This window comes from Haplochromis burtoni, unplaced genomic scaffold (genome assembly GCF_018398535.1).
Source record: "Haplochromis burtoni strain Fernald_Lab_line unplaced genomic scaffold, NCSU_Asbu1 Contig_75, whole genome shotgun sequence".
NCBI classification, from domain to species: Eukaryota; Metazoa; Chordata; class Actinopteri; order Cichliformes; family Cichlidae; genus Haplochromis; species Haplochromis burtoni.
In genome coordinates this window covers 36,678-55,399 of record NW_024582436.1, presented here as the reverse complement: position 1 = coordinate 55,399, position 18,722 = coordinate 36,678, and the positions used below count along the sequence as shown (strand labels likewise).

Here is an 18,722-nt window from a genome sequence, read left to right as displayed (position 1 = left end):
CACACACACACACACACACACACACACACACACACACACACACACACACACACACACACACACACACACACACACACACACACACAGTATTTAAAGTCTGGGTGGAGCTATAGTGAATTTTTTGTTGGTTTGTTCTGAATAAGATTAATACATTGTGACTGGTTTAATGTGTTGTGGATCACAGTCAGTTACAGCTCATCAGAATAGATTATATAGGTCTTAAAGTAGAGTTGTATTTCTATATTTTATTTCTAATCTTTTATAATGGTACAATTAGAGTTCATGTAGAGTGGATGTAAATGGGTTATAGTACTCACATGGATGCATTAGAAGTCATAAAGAGTTGGCCAGACTGTTATTTAAAATGGGATATAATCAGGTTTACCTTCATTACATTACACTGGACATATGCACTAAACCAACATGACCAGAAACCTCCTCCTACTCCTCTTCTTCCACCGCCTCCCCCTCCTTCATCAGGCCTGATTCAGATGGCATCAGTGTTTCTACCCACACACTGTTGTTACAAAAGATTTCACTGCAGGGCTTTGACATGCTGTAACTTTAAACATACACAGAATAATATGCTTGCATCAGGTAACTAGCATGAACTAGCAGCAGCAGGTGGATTCAAACATCTTCAACTGTTTTCCTAAAATTGCTCACATGTAACCGCCCTCCAAATAATCCACTGCTAATAATTCATGGCAGATTTAGAGTACTCAAGTTTTGTTTGTTGAAGAAATGTTTTGTAACAGTTGTGTATAGTGTGATGTGGTCAGCTTGGATTCTGCGTGAGCTCGGTTAGTGTACTTCCTGCCTTTTGAAAGTTTACATGTCTTTCTGGCCGAGTGGCAGCTGGACACGTGGACTCATTATGTGAGCCAATCGTTCACCCTCTCTTCGCTTTGTCTTTCTGTATTATTGCCTCTCTCTGCCCCGAGCAGCTGCAGCTCCATATGTTCTGTATCCATATGTTAGGTACTGTTAAGCAGATCTGCTGCTCAGGTTTCCAGGTCGTAACTCCAGAGATATCAAAGATGGGCTCCCTTTGTTTGCTCTTCAGAGAATATGCCAAGAAGTGTGTCTTTCTCTTTAACAGGCACAGCTTTAGATATATTTCCTGATCCTTACAGATGGTTAATTTGACAAAAGGCTATTTATGAAATCATTATTCAACAAATTTTTGGATAAAAGTTCTTAAATGTATTAATAAATGTAATTTAATTTCACCTTCAAAAAGTGTCAACAGACTAATGACAAAACAGCTGAGGAATCATTATTAAAACTCAATATTGGCCAATATTTTTAGCCAAAAGGGACCAAACTAAATCCATAACATCATAAAATGGCTCACCCGTTTTATGTAGCGCGAATACGAGTCAACCAGGGTTTTTTTCTGGATTAATTTCTAGATGTTTTCAGTATGGAAAAATATAAGTATATCCTTATTTTCGCATTGTGGTGTGACTGTAGCAACTCTGTGAAGTGAAATTTGGGTCAATATAAGTTTCAGCTTCATCTTAAAGCAGAAACTCTGCCCTGCAAACCTTTGTGTTGTTGCTATGTTTGTTTGAAGTGTGTGAAAACAAGGGTATTAGAAATCAATTATTTAAACTCCGTGTCTGTTCCCAGGAAGTGGGAGTGGTGCAGTGGGCGGAGCGTTGCCAGGTCTCATAGGTGCCACTGGTCCCTCAGTCATGATGAAACCCTTTCTGCCGTTTCCTGTTGAGACAACGTCACCAGTTGGACTTTTCCCAAACTTCAACACGGTAGGTGTGTGTGTGTGGTAGCGACAGGTGAGCGTGTGTCATAGCTGCAGGTCAAATAGATTGAACAAAAAAATCTTTCATGGTGTCATCAGTACTCGGGTTGAAACAAGCTCGTGACCTCTGACCTCTGTGTGTCTCACTCAGATGGACCCGGTGCAGAAGGCTGTCATCAACCACACCTTTGGTGTTACCATGGTACCTAAAAGGAAACAGGTCATCTCCTGTACTGTCTGCCAGCTGAGGTTCAACTCTGATGTAAGTGTGTGTGTGTGTGTGTGTGTGTGTGTATGCGTGTTTTGTTTTTGGTCGATATACAAGATATAAATATAAATGAAGTGTTTGCTTATTAATACATTTACAAGTTTGCTAGAAAAAGTTAGCACTGTATCTTGGAAATGTTTGCTCATTAGCACCTAAAGCCTGTGAAACTGAATTAGTTTTCCAATCATAAATATAATTCAGCACATCTAAAATTAACATTTGCCATGCAAGCTAATCTGAGCTTGCTGTTAACGACTGCATTTCAGTCCTGCGTTTTTATGGGATCTGATCCTGAAAATGAACAATAACAAAAAACTGCTGTTTATTGTCTGAGTTTTAAATTTTCACTGGCGTTACTGTGGATGGAAGTTTATTCTCAAGTAGTTTATAGTTAGTCTTGCTGAAAAGGAGGGTCCTACCACTAGAGAGATGAAGTCTTTTCTTTTCTTTTTTTTGTATAATTTTGTGAGGTGCTCCTGGAAAAGAACAGGTGCGTAAGCTCAGGTGTAACACCTCCCCTTCCACACCCTAACGACACAGATCTGCGTAAACGACACTCTGCCCATTCACAGACGACTGCTGTGCGGGAACGAGCTGCCTCATTAGGAACATGCCAGTCAAACATCACTTATTCATGAGCTGGTGAAATTATTCATGAGTGAACATGAAAACAGGAATCACGGCTCAGAGAAGTAAGAGAGGAGCGTGACCTCTTATAGGGGAATTAGTCTTATGGGATGTGATACGAAGATTTTGTGTAAAGCACTCTCTAGAAGACTAGATAAATATGTGCCTAATTTGATAACAGACGATCAACAAGGTTTTGTTTAAACGAGACAAGGCTATCATAATATAAGACGTGTCCTCAATGTACTTTATGAGAAAAACAATAGGGAGGACACTGCGCTGCTATCACTAGATGCGTGCAAAGCCTTCGATAGAATAGAACGGAATTATCTCTTACAAGTGCTCCCCAGATATGGACTAGGTGAAACATTCCTGAAATGGATCCGATTATTGTATACACATCCAACAGCACAAGTTTTAACTAATAATAACGTATCAAAACCCTTTAATTTACAGCGATCAACCAGGCAGGGCTGCCCTCTGTCACCAATTCTCTTTGTGTTAGCAATAGAACCTCTGGCCATAGCTGTGAGAGCAAATGCAGGAATATCAGGGATAAGAATTGGAGGAAGAGACCATCGAATTTCTTTATTTGCAGATGATATTATATTTTTTTTTGACTAATCTGAAAGATAGTATCCCTAATTTAGTAACATTAATAAAAACATTTGGAGAATTTTCAGGATACAAAATTAAAAATTCTAAATCAGAATTAATGTTTCTTAATGAAGAAGAAAGAAGAAGCCCTGTGGTGGCCACCCCATTTAAAACAACTACAACAGGCTTTAAATATTTAGGCATTAGGATCACCCCAAGCCTCAAGGACATAACCTCAATAAATTATGATCCCCTTGTAGAAGAGGTCACGGAAATGCTAAACCGTTGGACAAACCTGCCTGTATCTATGATAGGCCGGATAAATATCCTAAAAATGACAATTTTACCCAAATTTTTATATTACTTCCAAACACTTCCGTTGCCTCTACCAACTTCATTTTTTGACAGTTTAAACAAACTATTTAACCAATTTATTTGGAATAATAAGAAGGCAAGGCTCCGCTTACAACTACTTTACTTGCCCTATGAAAGAGGAGGTCTCCAAGTCCCCAACCTCAGATGGTATTATATGGCTGCCCAACTAAAATCAGCCACCCATTATTTCTGCCCAACAACACCTCCAGCCTGGGTTGACATTGAGCAAAAATCTGTTCCAGATCTTCCCTTACACACTTTTCTGTATTCTTCAGACACTAAGACATTAAGAAAAAAATACAAGGAACCCTTTCTTGAAAAATACAATTATAATTTGGCATGCAGCACATAAACATGTGGGCGATCCTCCATCGCTTTCGCAATTTACCCCTATTTGGGGAAATGAAAAGTTCACGCCAGGTAAAAGTGATGGAGGATTTAAAATATGGAAAAATAAAGGCATTCAAAAAATTAAAGACCTATATGCAGATGGCATGCTGCTCACATTTGATCAGTTGTGTAAAAAATATTTAATACCCCCAAAGCACTTTTTTAAATATTTACAATTGAAAAACTATTTGTCATCAAAACTGCAAAGGATTGCTGAACTTCCACCACTGACAAAAATAGAGGAGGCATGCATTAAGAATACAAAAGGGAAAGGTTTTCTCTCTATATATTATAATTTACTGATGCTTTCCTCAAAAGACTCAGCAGCAGATAAACTGGATGCTTGAAGAAGGGAGATCCAAGAGGACATAGATGAAAATGACTGGAACCAGGCTTGCTTAAAAGCACAAAAACAAACAATAAACACATGCTTTAAACTACTGCAATATAAATGGCTCATGAGAACCTATATAACACCTGTCAAGCTTCATCATATGTCCAATGATATTCCGGACATCTGTACTAAATGTTTAGTTGAAAAAGGAACTCTTCTTCATTGTCTATGGGAGTGTCCTAAAATCCAGGACTTTTGGAAAGATGTTATCAAATATCTGTCCGAAGTGTTTAAGGTAAAAATCCCTTTAAAAGGAAAACTCTATGTACTTGGAATATATCCAAGGGAATTTAAGCAATCGGGAAAAAAACTAAATTACTGGACTATGGACTACTTCAAGCCAGAAGAGCCATTGCGCTATGTTGGAAGAGTATGGATGCTCCCTCCATGGGACTCTGGAAGAAGGAAATTGCAGTCTCTCTAGGCCTGGAAAGAAACATTACCCTTCCTGTTGCAATGTGAATACCCAGAAAACGAGGACTCGCATTCATCTGATTGGCCAAAACGCCACGTTAATGGATGATGTTTCACTGTTGGGAAAAGCTGAGCATGATGAAAAAAATAGCTATGGCAATTTTTTGTTAACCTTCCTGCTGCACAGATTCTCCGGCTTTATTCAGAGAACGAGGGGGCTGCACATTTTTCACACATCGCCAGCCCAAAAGTGGCCTCAGGTCCATCTCCTGTGCATTTAACATTATATGTAAAGTCCTGTTTTAATCAGTCCGGCTGTGTACACAGGTGGCCCAGAGGCCTGGATTTAATGTGTGCTATATGTAGGTCTGTAAATAAAACATAAATGTATTTTCATGCTTCAAGCCTATTGTCCTTGTTTTGATGTGTGTAATTCCAGCGATTGTGCTCTGAGCTTTTCCAAAACACAGGTGTCCTATAGCGTGCATGAATGCCTGCAGCTCCAGCGCTGCTGTGCTGCTGCAGCTTTGCTAGCATGCTTTTCTATGCCTTCTATGGTTCAACAACTACCCTGAATTACTAAAGGGAGATTAGCCATAGAGACCAAACTTTTTGTATGCTGTAAACATGTTTATGTCTTCTGTAAGGTGAGCACCTTATAAAGCAATGTACAGGGTTCATTGATAAAGCTGCTCTGAAGTGGCTTTTCCAGTCACTGACTGCAGTCTCTGGCCCTTTCACAACGGTTTTATTTTGGAGGATGCTGAATGGCTCAAATACAAAACTTAAACTTTTCTATTTCTACATCTCAGTCTCAGGCTGAGGCTCATTACAGAGGAAGTCGTCACGCAAAGAAGCTCAAGTCTCAGGAGAACAAAGCCAAGGCTAAGCTGTCAAATTCTGCAGAAACCAATGGGAACGTCTGTAATCCTGCTGGCCCCGCCCCTCTTGTCTCAGCTGTCCCCGTCCCTCTTGTCTCAGCTAACAGCAGCACTAATCAACACACAGGTTCATTTTTATCCAGTAATAACACTGATGTGAATTATGTTACTGCTGATGTTTTTTTCAGATATTGTTTCATTTTCCTTCCACTCTTCTCCCTTCAGATTTCTTATCCAGAACCACAGACACTCCGTCTCCTGTCAAATCTTTCCTCCTCCCCTCTACCTCCCCTCTCTCTTCCTCCTCCCCCTCTTCTAGTAGAGCAGGCAGTGAGCCTCCTCCATCCAGCCCCCCATCGGGACTCCCAGCTCCAGGCCTCTCTTCCTCTTCGTCATCCTCTTCTTCCAAAGTGTCTTCCGCTTCCGCTCCCCTTCCTGTCACCACCTTGTCTTGCCCTGCTCCCCTTCCACCTGCACCCTCCCAGGATGCTTCACCTTCAGTGGAGTCAGAAGAGGAGAAGGCGAAAAAGCTGCTGTATTGTTCTCTTTGTAAAGTCGCGGTCAACTCGCTCTCTCAGCTGGAGGCGCATAATGCAGGTGAGGAGAGATATGCACCTTTGATTTTATATGATCTGCATTAGCATTAGCATGCAAAAACAAAAGCTTCTGTGGCATCTAGTTCTTTGTTACACCTTCATTTACAAAATATTGAATGTATGAAAATTGTCGGTTCTGGAGAATGTTAAGTTGCTGTGATTTAAATTGAAGTTAAAGGACAGAAGGATTGATTCATCTTTAGCACAGTACAGGAAATATGTACAAAAGTGGCCTGTAGAGTCTCTTGGCTCTTGGTTTCTTTGAGCATTGCACAGTCTGACCTTGGGCTGGATTTGCTGGAATGCCCAATCCTGAATAAAATCTCTCAGCGTACGATGGGAGATTTCACATTGTTTGGTAAATATCCTTATAGTTCTTCCCAGATTGATGGGCTGATAGTCCCTGATGGTAATCTCTTTCCTCCTGAGCATTTTGTTACTCATCGTCTTAATTCCTGTGAAAGTATTAAAGATGGACATATTTTTGACTTTGTTTGCATTTTGGCTTCGTTTTTGTTAAATAAATGTTGATATTGTGTAACATGTGACATGTTGTAACCCATCTGTGGTTTTATTTACCTAATTTCAAGACCTGCCAAGTGTCAGCTCATGTTTATTATCTCCTGATATGTGAAACCCTTGAATTGACAGAGTGTCTTTTTACCATGGCTGTAAATCAGTGAGGACAGGTCCAACTACAATATCGGCTGAGCGGTTGTGCTTCTTATTTACAGTGCTAAAATAGAGTAAGCATCAGGTGATTAAACTAAAATAATACAAAATATGTCTGTTGTGCATCTCAGCATAGCGCTTCAACTAATGTTACCATCTGTAAATACCAGCAATCAAGTGATTAAGTCAACCGGAGAATTTTCCTGGATGGAGATTACAAATGCAGTTCCCACGAGGCCTTGTCCTGTGTTTACTTTAAGTCAGACCCAAAAAACCCCAAAAGAGATTCACATAGGGGGGAGGGGAGAGAGCAGCGACATGTGAAGACGTGTTTTTGCGAGCTCTGCTTAGATTGACCATTTGCGTAATTTTCCCGCTCCCCTTCTAGTACATCCCGGCGCGAACCTGTCTCACAAGTGCCTAATCTTTCGAATCAGTTGTATTTTGTAGTCTAAAGCTGTTCAACATGCCTAAATCGCTCAAGCAGAAGCCGGGGCCTGATGCCTCGGACTTGCCTGGTGCGGATCCGGCCGCGGGGGTGGGGGCAGGACCGGATCTCGACACAATCATGGCTGCCATAAAGCAAACGGAGCAGAATGTGCTAGCCAAGATCGACTCGTCTGTGATGGCAGCTGCAGGTGAACTACACAAGAAAATAGACGACTTGGCGGGTGATTTAAGGTCAGAGGTCCTGAGTGTGCGCGCAGAGTTTGCGAAGGCTATCGAAGACATGCAGAAAGAAAACGCCACGCTCTCGACCCGCACTGATGATCTTGAGGAGGAAGCTAATGGCCAGGCTAACCGTGTTGTAGCACTGGAAGCTAAAGTTGATGCGCTATCTGCCCAAGTCGTCCGGTTGGCAGACAAGGCCGATGATTTGGAGTCCCGGCAACGTCGTGATAACTGCAGACTAATTGGAGTAGAAGAGGGATTCGGAAATATTCGACCGGAGAAAGCCGTGGCTGAATTGTTGAAGGAAGCGCTCGCCCTCGACTATACGCCGACGCTCGATCGGGCGCATAGGAGCCTGCAGCCGAGGCCAAAGGATGGAAATGCCCCGAGACCGATAATCGTCAAGTTCCACTATTTTCAGGAGAAAGTGGATGTTCTTCGAAAGGCCATGGGGGCAGGTCCCATTACCCGTAATGGGAAGCGTTTCTACATCTACCCAGATTACTCGGCCACCGTTAGAAAGAAGAGATCGGCCTTTACCGAGGTGAGAAGATTGCTTCGCCGGTGTACGGGAGTGAAATATGGTCTCCTGTATCCAGCTACATTGAAAATCACGACCCCGGCTGGCGAACAGATGTCTTTCGAAGACCCGATCAAGGCAAGGCACTACGTCGAGACCAATCTGCGCCCACGGGAGACGGAGGGAGAGTGACAGTTAATTCACGGACCACAAAAGGTATCACACGCTGCGTGCTACCATTGAGGTAGTCTGCACAGGCTGTGCATTGACTGGTGAACGTCGCCACGCTACGGTTGGATGCCCTTTATGATTGGACAAGGTATAGCTATAAGATGTTGAGGATTTCTGTGGATGTCATGTGGCCTGGGGAATATTTTATTTCAGAATATCTTCGGTATCCTCATTGGTCTTAGTTCCAGCCCGACACCATAACCCCAACAGTGCTTTTATTTTGCTTTTTGATGTATTCTGATTAATTAATCCCCTTTTTCTTATCACCAGTGTCATTATTTTTATTGGGTTCTACCCCTTTCTTGTGGGATTATTTTCCAACCGTGAGTGCTCAGAGCCGTACCGGCCTGTAAGTGGATGGGTGCCGACATGCATGCGGCAATAATGATGCTGAGTCAAGGGTCCTGTTATACTTTGTTCTGTCTTTGCTGAGTTCATGTAAGAGTTTAAGCTAGTGTAAACGTGTTATATGCCTAGGAGAGAGAGGAGTGTTTTCAGGGCAGTCTCAGGTTTGTGGAAGACCAGCCCAGGGGTCCAGGATGGTGAGAGGTTTGTCTATGTTTATCTGTTTGTTTTTGTTAGTTTTGCTTTGGGTTTATCTGTGGTTTATGTTGTGGCTCATACAGGCACTGAAACACTGAGATATAACCAACGTGCAGGACCAGTCTATTATCGATTGTGGCACTATGACTCTGGATAATGTGAATAATCAACAGAAATCGGTCTCATTCATTAGCTGGAACGTGAAAGGGCTGAATAATTTGGTTAAAAGAAGCAAGGTATTTAGTCATTTGAAATCGCTCAAACCTGACGTGATGTTTCTACAGGAGACACACTTAAATACTAACTCCCAAAAAAGATTAGGTTGTAAGTGGATTGGACAAATATATCATTCACGTTTTAACTACAAAGCCAGGGGAACAGCAATCTTAATTAGGAAGGGGGTTCCATTTGAACACTCTGAAGTGATATCAGATCCTAATGGCAGATATGTTGTTGTAGTGGGCAAGCTGTTTAACACACCACTAATACTGGCTAATATTTATGGACCTAACTGGGACAACGCACAGTTCTTTCTTAATTTTTTTTCGACTCTCCCAGACCTTGTCTCCTATAAACTAATTCTAGGTGGAGACTTTAATTGTGTCCTTTCTCCCCAGCTGGACCGATCAAGCGTAAGGTCGAGCAACACCCTCTCGTCAGCAGCAGTGGCTATCAATTCCCTACTTCGTTCTTACGGCTTATCAGACCCTTGGCGTGCAACAAACCCAACTACGAAGCAATTTTCCTTTTTTTCCCCTGTACATCATAGTTACTCCAGGATTGATTACTTCATTGTCGATAACCAGCTACTTCCCTTAATTTCCAGCACCAAATACCACAGTATAGTGTTGTCAGATCATAGCCCTGTGCAGATGGGTCTGGTTTTTCCAGGTAATGTAGCGCCCCAACGAACGTGGCGGCTAGACCCCCTATTACTTTTATGTGAACGCTTTAAAACGTTTCTCAGCAATCAGATTGACTTCTTTCTAGAAATTAATGACACTCAGGATGTGTCGAGGGGAGTCTTGTGGGAGTCTATGAAAGCCTATATTAGGGGCCAAGTTATTTCTTATGTGGCACACAGAGACAAGGAGCGCTCTAAACAACTTAAAGAACTGGCTGACAAGATTGCGGATATGGATAGGCGTTACGCTCTTTCACCTACGCCAGATCTTTTTAAGGAGAAATTACTGTTGCAAACTGAATTTGACACGCTTATGACATGGAGAGCCGAAAGAAATATTTTTAAATCCAGGCAGGTATATTATGAGCATGGAGATAAAGCGGGGAGGCTCCTTGCACTTCAGCTCAAACAGCGGTCAGCTGAACGCGTGATTTCGGGAATTGAAATAGGTGCTGATTCGATATCTCACGACCCCCGAGTCATTAATGACCAGTTCAAATATTTCTACTCTACCCTATATCAATCAGAGGTGGGCAGTAATTCATCCGAGATCTACTCGTTTCTTGACTCGCTGGATCTTCCCAAGCTCTCTCCGGACGCTCAGTCGCCTTTGGAACAGCCGTTGTCGATTGAAGAGATAACGAACGCTATTAAATTATCTCAGACTGGAAGGGCGCCAGGTCCGGACGGTTTCCCCATGGAGTTTTACAAGGAATTCTCTTCGAAGCTCACACCTATTTTAGAATCAGTTTATGCTGAATCTTTTGCTACTGGCAATCTGCCGCAGACGCTTACCCAGGCCACGATCTCAGTCTTACTAAAGAAAGATAAAGATCCTGTACAGTGTAGCTCATACAGGCCAATAAGTCTTTTGTGCTGTGACTATAAGATTTTAACCAAAACTCTTGCACTACGGTTGGACCCTGTTATTTCCACCATTATTAATGAGGACCAAACGGGCTTCATTCCCGGACGGCAGTCATTTTTTAATGTGAGACGACTGTTTAATGTGGTATTCTCCCCCCATTCGACAATACAACCGGAAGTTATTCTGAGCCTTGACGCTGAAAAGGCGTTTGATAGAATCGAATGGTCCTACCTTTTCACAGTTCTGGAGAAATTCGGCATGGGACCTACTTTTTGTAGATGGATTAAAGTCCTATATTCAACGCCTATGGCTGCAGTCAGGACAAATGGTCTGATTTCGGAATATTTTTCGCTCTACAGGGGGACGAGGCAGGGCTGTTGCCTGTCACCCTTCCTGTTTGACATTGCGATCGAACCGCTGGCAATTGCTATCAGATCTGATGAGAGGATTAAAGGTATATCCAGGGGTGAGGTAACTCATAAAACTCTGCTTTATGCTGATGATCTCCTTTTGCAGATATCAGACCCAATTGGGAGTATGCCCCACCTTTTCCGCTGGCTGCGGGAGTTCAGCAACATATCGGGGTATAAGGTTAATTTATCAAAATCTTTACTGTTTCCATTGAACGATCTGGCAAAACAGACCACTTATGACGATTTGCCTTTTAAAATTGAAAATGACAAATTCACATATTTGGGACTGGAAATAGCTGGCTCGATTAAGACTATTTTCCAGTATAACTACAGGTCTATTCTGGACAGTACTAAATCTGATCTGGATAGGTGGTCAAAACTTCCACTTTCGCTGGCAGGACGGATAAATGTGGTGAAGATGACTGTAATGCCCAGGTTTCTTTATCTATTCCAAATGATCCCCATCTTTCTCCCCAAATCCTATTTTGCCCAGCTGGATCGCTTTGTCTCTTTGTTCATATGGAACAAAAAACCTGCACGCATAAGGAGAGCAAGCCTGGAGAGAGCTAAAGCTGATGGTGGTTTGGGCTTACCTAATTTCTTATTCTATTATTGGGCTGCTAACATTGTCAAGCTGACATATTGGATAACCATGTTTGCGGATGGGGAGGGTCCAGTCTGGGCAGATATGGAACTGAGAGCTACACTCCCAATCTCCCCGATTTCGATCTTAACTGCCCCTCTCCCACTGAATGTCAAAGCATCTGGACTGAACTCCAATTTGGTGGTTCAAAATTCAATTAAGATCTGGGGTCAATTCAGGAAACATTTTAACTTGACAAATACTTGTAGCTTTTCTCCGATAATGTTTAACCATCTTTTTACACCATCTCAAATAGATCATTCATTTGCAATCTGGCACAGAAACGGTCTGGTTTTCTTTCAAGATCTCTTCACTGAGGATGGCTTTGTCTCATTTAAATATTTGTGTGAAGACCATAACTTACCAAAGTCTCACTACTTCAGATACCTTCAGGCTCGGAGTTTTGCCTCTAAATTTCTCCCAGGGTACCCGTCTCTGCCCTCTAAGGACCTACTGTATCTAGTTCTTAATGTGAGTCAGCCCACTAAAAGAGCAATATCGAAGATTTATGCATTGATTCTTGAAAGCTGCCCTCATACATGGGACAAACCTAAGGCGGCGTGGGAAGGGGAGGTTGGAGAACTCATGTCAGAAGACATCTGGAAGAAAGCCATACAGCGTATACATACGTCTTCTCTCTGTATTAGACATGGCCTGATTCAATTTAAGGTCGTCCACAGGCTCCATTACTCTAATGACAGACTGTCTAAACTGTACCCTGATGTTGCACCGAATTGTCCTAGATGTGATTACTCTCCTGTTTCTTTGGGGCACATGTTTTGGTCATGTCCCTCTCTGTATGGTTTCTGGGCATCAATTTTTCAATCACTGTCAGCTATATCGGGTGAAACACTGCGGCCTGACTCTTTGATAGCTATCTTCGGTGTACCTCGGGAAGAGCTGAGACTCTCTCCCCTCCACAAAAACGCAATAGCCTTTGCCTCGTTGCATGCCCGCCGTCTGATACTGCTGAGCTGGAAGGCGTCGAACCCTCCTTCCTACGTCCATTGGATTAGAGAGGTGATGTTGGGATTAGCGCTGGAAAAAATTAGGTATACCGTGCGCGGCTTGGAGAGTAAATATGACAAAACCTGGTCACGGTTCATAACTCATGTCAAGAGTCTGTCTTTTGCCTGATTTATTGTTCTTTACTTGTTGGTAATTTATGCTCTTGCTCTCTTCTCGGACTGCTGTCCACAGTCTCCTCAATGCCCGTACTTTGACTGTTGGGATTTCTTTATTCCCTTTTTCTTCTTTGTTTCTTCTCTCATGTGCCGGGGTCCGGCTGTTGGTGCTATAATGACTGTCACAGATTGGTTTGAGTGTTTCTCCCCTTTTTTTTTTTTTTTTTTTTTTTTTTGTGTTGTGTGTATTGTGCTTCCTGGTTGTGGGGATGCCACCTGGATGGGGGTGGGGGTAGGGTTCGCAACTTTTGTAAGAAATTCTGGACTGTTTTGTTGGAAAACTATAAATAAAGTTGTAAAAAAAAAAATAAAAAAATAATTCCTCTGTGTTCTCACCTAGTCTTCTCACTCTGTCCTCTCACTCTTTTGTCCTCTCCCACTTCAACAGTCCAATAGCCGGCAGTTCTCCTTCAGCTTTGTCCTGTGTTCCACTGTCTCTTCTTGCCATTTTACTCCACAGGTGGCAAATGTCAAACTCCAACTGTTCAGTTCTCCTCAAACGTTTTCTTCACATGCACAGTGAAGTTTCAGCTTGTTGTACACAGTGCCATTCATCCGATCAGTCAGGATGATGGGTTTGCTCTTCTTCTCTGATGCTGTTTGTCCACATTGCTGCTGCTTTGCTGGGACTCTTTGCTCAGGACTTGCTGCTGTCTCTTTATCTGCCATTTTATTGCTCTTTGGAGCTGCATTCTTCAGGGAGGAGTGAGCACTTGCTTGTGAGGTTGAGAGACACATACACATTGCGCTGTAAATAAGTCAGCCAGAAACTTGGCCTGCATGTTTCCAATGATGTTAAACTATAACTTTCTTCCGACTGCTGCATGTGGTTGCTTTTGGCTGATCAACACAACACCTTTTCCCTATGATTATTTTTCATCTACAATATAAATTCTTTTACACAGCGCACAAAAACACTGTGATGTCAAACACATTCACACTCACTTTTTCATCTGCATAAATAAATCATATGGCTGATGATATGTGCCATGGTGATCCATAAGTATGATCACAAGTTTATTTAATTATTTTTCAACCCAACAAAACAAATAAACAAAAACATGATGCTGATGCTATGAACTCACACACATGAGTCAAGATGCAGGAAAACTGCTCACGGAAACGCTGCACACTCATAGCTCTGTTTCCCTCTCTTTGAGTAGTTCTCAGACAGCTCTTGATCTGATAATGTGTAGCTTGCTCATCAGCTCAAAGGAAAAAAAACCGCAACGCAACATCACACAGTAGTTGCATGCTCTGCCCACAGTGGCAAAGTCTTACACTTTCATATTCAATACAGCTTCTCCATCATGTACCTTTAGATGTTTCATACAGGGTTCAGCATATTAGTTGTTTTCACAGGTGTGCCCTATATCTCAACAATGGCTCATAATAAGACGACAGTCTTTCACACAGGTCAAGTGCCTCTATGCACTTCATTAGTTTAAATATTTGCCTATATCACTTCACCTCATATGTCATTGTACTGAATTAACTTTTAACAACTATCCACCTCAATTAAATCTATGGTCTGGCACACAGGCTGCTGTCGATCAGGGCAAGCTAAAGAATAAACATTTTGTGTCAGCAAGGGGGTGGGGGAAAGCCATTCACCAGAGCACATCTTAAGTGCTGCTGATGTGGGCAGGCCTTCTCCACACGCTCTTCAAGGCTGGTGTGTTTTCTGAAAACTTCTCTCTCATCTTTATTTAAATACTTTGTGCTGCCAGGAGCAAAGTCCAGCACAAACGTCTGTCTCCCTCCGACTCACTCTTGGTTGCTTAGAAACCCATGATAACAACAACAGTCGGTGTCACAGACCACGTGTTCTGCTCCGCACACACTCACACAACAACAACAACAAAAACGACGACGACAACAATGACAACAACACAAAATAGGCCTACTCCGGACTCACACCGGACCGCTCGGGACCCTGACCCAGTTGTGGGACGCTCACCCACTCGCGCGACAAAACCCAATGAAGGGACGCTCGGGACACACACCCAGGGCGATTTCAAAACCGGACACTCACCGGACGCTTGGGACCCTTGGGCGATTTAACCAAAACCTCGGGACACAACCCAGGACTTTCAACGCAACCTCACACAGTGGATGCGTACTTTGCTACACACAGTGGCAAAGACTTACAACGCAGTCTCACACAGTGACCGCGTGCTCTGCCGCACACAGTGGCAAAGACTTAAACTTACTTGGCGTTGCTTAGCGTGTAATATCAGCCTCGAATCCCGCCGATCGCCATTCATCGAGGAGAAAAGACAGACAGCGAATCCACAGGAACTTCCTGGCTGACGTCAGTCTTTCAGCGTGCCTCTTCTCCCCTCGGTGAATGCGATTCCAGGGCTCCGGCATCGAAGGACCAATTAATGATAGGTTTGTAGCTTGAACCTATCCGCTGGAACGTTGAAGACAATATAATTACACAGCAAGCAAGACACGAAGTAGGCAAAGTTCTTCTTGTTACTCATGCATGAGGGAGACCTGCCTGGAGCCAAGTGTCGTTCCACCACTTGACCTCCGTCAGACTCTCAGCCAGGTTCCCCATAGCACTCCTTTTATTGTGGTTACATGAATATGCATAGGGTCATTAACATATAACATCTTACATAGGTATACATGTGAACAAAGAATACTGTGTGTGTGTGTGTGTGTGTGTGTGTGTGTGTGTGGTGTGTGTGTGTGTGTGTTTGTGTGTGTGTGTGTGTGTGTGTGTGTGTGTGGTCAAGATGTGACCCTGTGAAGACTCCCCAAAGCTGGTGCCAGGAGTCTAGGGCTCCATCTGAACAAAAGGCTCTTATACTTAAAGAAATATACGTGTGTTTGCTAAACCATATATCAGCAAGAGAAGATACGACCTCTCCTAGGAGGTGTGTGATCTATGCCAGAACACTCTGTAGAGGAGTGAACGCACTCCCCTCTTCATGCTACACAGAGTTGTTACAGACCTCCTAGGATGAGACATTCTTTCAATCTACAAATGATTATACACCTCTAAGCATATATGGTTAAATATTTCTAAGCATAAATGACAATCAACAATACAAAACCTAACAGAACACAGTCCTGTACCAGTTATTAGGTATCCAATAAATGGCCCACCCTGTAGAGTGTCTACCTCCTCAGGCTGGACTTCAGGAAAAAAAAATTTTTTTCAACTTGAAAGCAGTCTAATAAAATAAATCAACTAAATTTCAGATTACTGCCTTGTTCTGCAGCTTCTAACCACATAGACTGGTGTAGTTTGGTCACTTCTCCTCTGTGTTGGTTTACACGTTGAGATTAATCTGTAATTGATCCAATTACAGATTAATCAGACTGGTTGACTGACAGAAAAGATGATCAGAGAAACAGCTACCACCACCACCACCACCATCATCATCATCATCGACACCGGGAAAGAAGAATGGGTAGAGTTTCTCAGTAAAGGAGCAGCCAGTAAAGGAGTAGATAAGAGCTGCATCATCTACATCATGAAAGGAAACCAGACAGTAACTCTAAAAGAAAATTAAAGAAAGCTTTTTTTTAATATGAAATTCGTCAGATTGATTATATATTTATAACAATTTCAATAAACAATCAACTAAAGTTCCGCTTACTAGCTTTTTCTGTAGCTTCTAACTATGTCACGTGATTTTGATCAACAGGTGCGGTTTGGTCAGTTCTATTGTTAGGACTTCTTCTCTGTGTTGGTTTAAATGCTGAAATTAACCTGTAATTGATTCAATTTCCCCTTGGAAAAGAGAGACTGACTGATAGATCAGTTGTCACCATCACCCATCACAGGACAGATGATCAGAGGTGGACAGATTTTACCATCATCATTAACACCGGGACAGAACAATGGGTAGAGTTTCTCAGTGAAGGAACAGCCAGTAAAGGAGTAGATACGTGTTGCATCCTCTACATCATGAAATGAGACCAGACCCTCTTCATAATCCACAAACACCCCCAGCTTCTCAGGATAAGACTGAAAAGAAACACGGACTGGAGGGTCCTTAAGAGCTACACAAAGATTTTCATCTCCCTTAAAAACACACCAGTAACCTTTCTTGGGAGTCCACTCAACTGTGAATTCTTCGTTCCTGTTGACTGACTCTCTGACCACTCCTAACATCCATAAGGTTTTCGATTTAACCTGAACCTCAAAGTAAAATCTGCCTGATGAGAAACTCTGCTTTCCTAAAACAATGGGAAATTCAGAAAATCTCTCTGGGTTGTCTGGAAGATCATTCTCCTCTTCACCACAGTGTACTTGTTTTCCATCATCAGACAGGATGAGATAAGGATGTGCTGTATCAGGATCAAGAGTCACATCCACTGCATACTGCTGGACCCTCTTCAGCTCAGCCTCAAACAACTTCTTCATCTCTTCATTAAGTGTTGCCTTCAGCTGATCCACAGCTCTCACCACAGTCCCCTCATATGATGGTGGATGGATACTGACCTCTGTCCAGTCCTTGGTGGCTGGAGCAGCTTTCAGGGATGAGAAGCTTTGGAGGAGGTGGAGGTGATCTTTAGAGCGTGAGAGCTGCTCCACCTCAGAGCTTCTCTTCATCAGCTCAGAGATTTCCTGTTCCAGATCTTTGATGAAACCTTCAGCCTGTTTCTCTGTTGTTTCCTGTTTATCTTCAATCTCCTTTATGAGCTCGTTCAGGTGTCTGTCAACAAACTCCTTCAGAGCAGTGAAGACCTGAACACCTTCTGCTTTCTCTCTGTCTGCAGCATCTTTACTCATCTTCACTGACTCTTTGATCTCCTGAATCTTCAGTCGTCTCTTCTGGATCATCTGTTGAGTTTCAGCCTCAGTCTTCCCCAGCTCTGCCTTCTTTCCTTCATATTCTTCTCTCAGAGGAACAAACTCATGAGTCTTGTGGTCTATAACAGAGCAGAGCATACAGACACATGTCTGATCGGTCTTACAGAACAGCTCCAGAGGTTTATCATGCTTCATACACATCCTGCCTTCCAGGTTCTCCTCAGGATCGATCAGCTGATGTCTTTTCAGACCTTTCATTGTCAGATGAGGCTCCAGGTGAGTCTGACAGTAGGAGGCCAGACACACCAGGCAGGACTTCAGGGCCTTCAGTTTGGTTCCAGTGCAGATGTCACAGGGAACTTCTCCTGGTTTGGCAGCTTGTTGCTCTGAGCTGCTGCTGCTGGACTTTCTGCTGAGCTTCACGTCTGAACTGAGAAACCATCTCAGAGATGAAACTGTTGATGTGCAGCTCAGTTTTTGTGTAGAACACCTTTTTACACATGGGGCACTCAAACCTCTCACTGATATCCCAGTGTTGACTGATGCAGTTTTTGCAGAAGTTGTGTCCACATGGTGTGGAGACTGGATCAGTGAAGACATCCTGACAGATGGAGCACAGAAACTGATCTTCAGATAGAAGACAGCTGGCAGCAGACATGTCTGCACTCTGAGTGAGAAAGAAAAGAAAATGATTTTATTTTAAATTCAGTATTAATTTTTAAATTGTGTTTTTTTCTTCTTTCCTGTCACGTAATCTGCTTTAGTCTGTAAGTCTGTTTTATACCAAGGAACACAAGTTGTGTTCCTGTCCTATCAAGAACTCTAACAAAGAATTTCATACAGTGGTTTTTACATTCACCATGTTATTTTCTCTTTGAAATTTTGGTACCACTGTCTCTGTTGCTTTTTGCATGTTTTTTTATGTCAGGATCAACCAGTATGGCTGCTGAGTCAGCAGATTCTGGTATACAAAATGTATTTACTCTCG

At 42.6% G+C, this 18,722-nt stretch overlaps 1 protein-coding gene and 1 pseudogene across 2 annotated transcripts in view; one reads left to right on the top strand and one right to left on the bottom strand.

Annotated features, from left to right (window-relative positions):
• znf385b (zinc finger protein 385B) overlaps nt 1-18,722 on the top strand; it is a 71,882-nt gene that overhangs the window by 47,231 nt on the left and 5,929 nt on the right. For both annotated transcript variants that reach the window (XM_042221807.1, XM_005935851.2), the window contains exons 5-8: nt 1,636-1,772; nt 1,917-2,027; nt 5,643-5,838; nt 5,937-6,308. In XM_042221807.1, the coding sequence (XP_042077741.1) occupies nt 1,636-1,772; nt 1,917-2,027; nt 5,643-5,838; nt 5,937-6,308 (816 nt within the window). The remainder of the gene's footprint in view (nt 1-1,635; nt 1,773-1,916; nt 2,028-5,642; nt 5,839-5,936; nt 6,309-18,722) is intronic.
• LOC102292464 lies at nt 16,479-18,409 on the bottom strand (annotated as a pseudogene).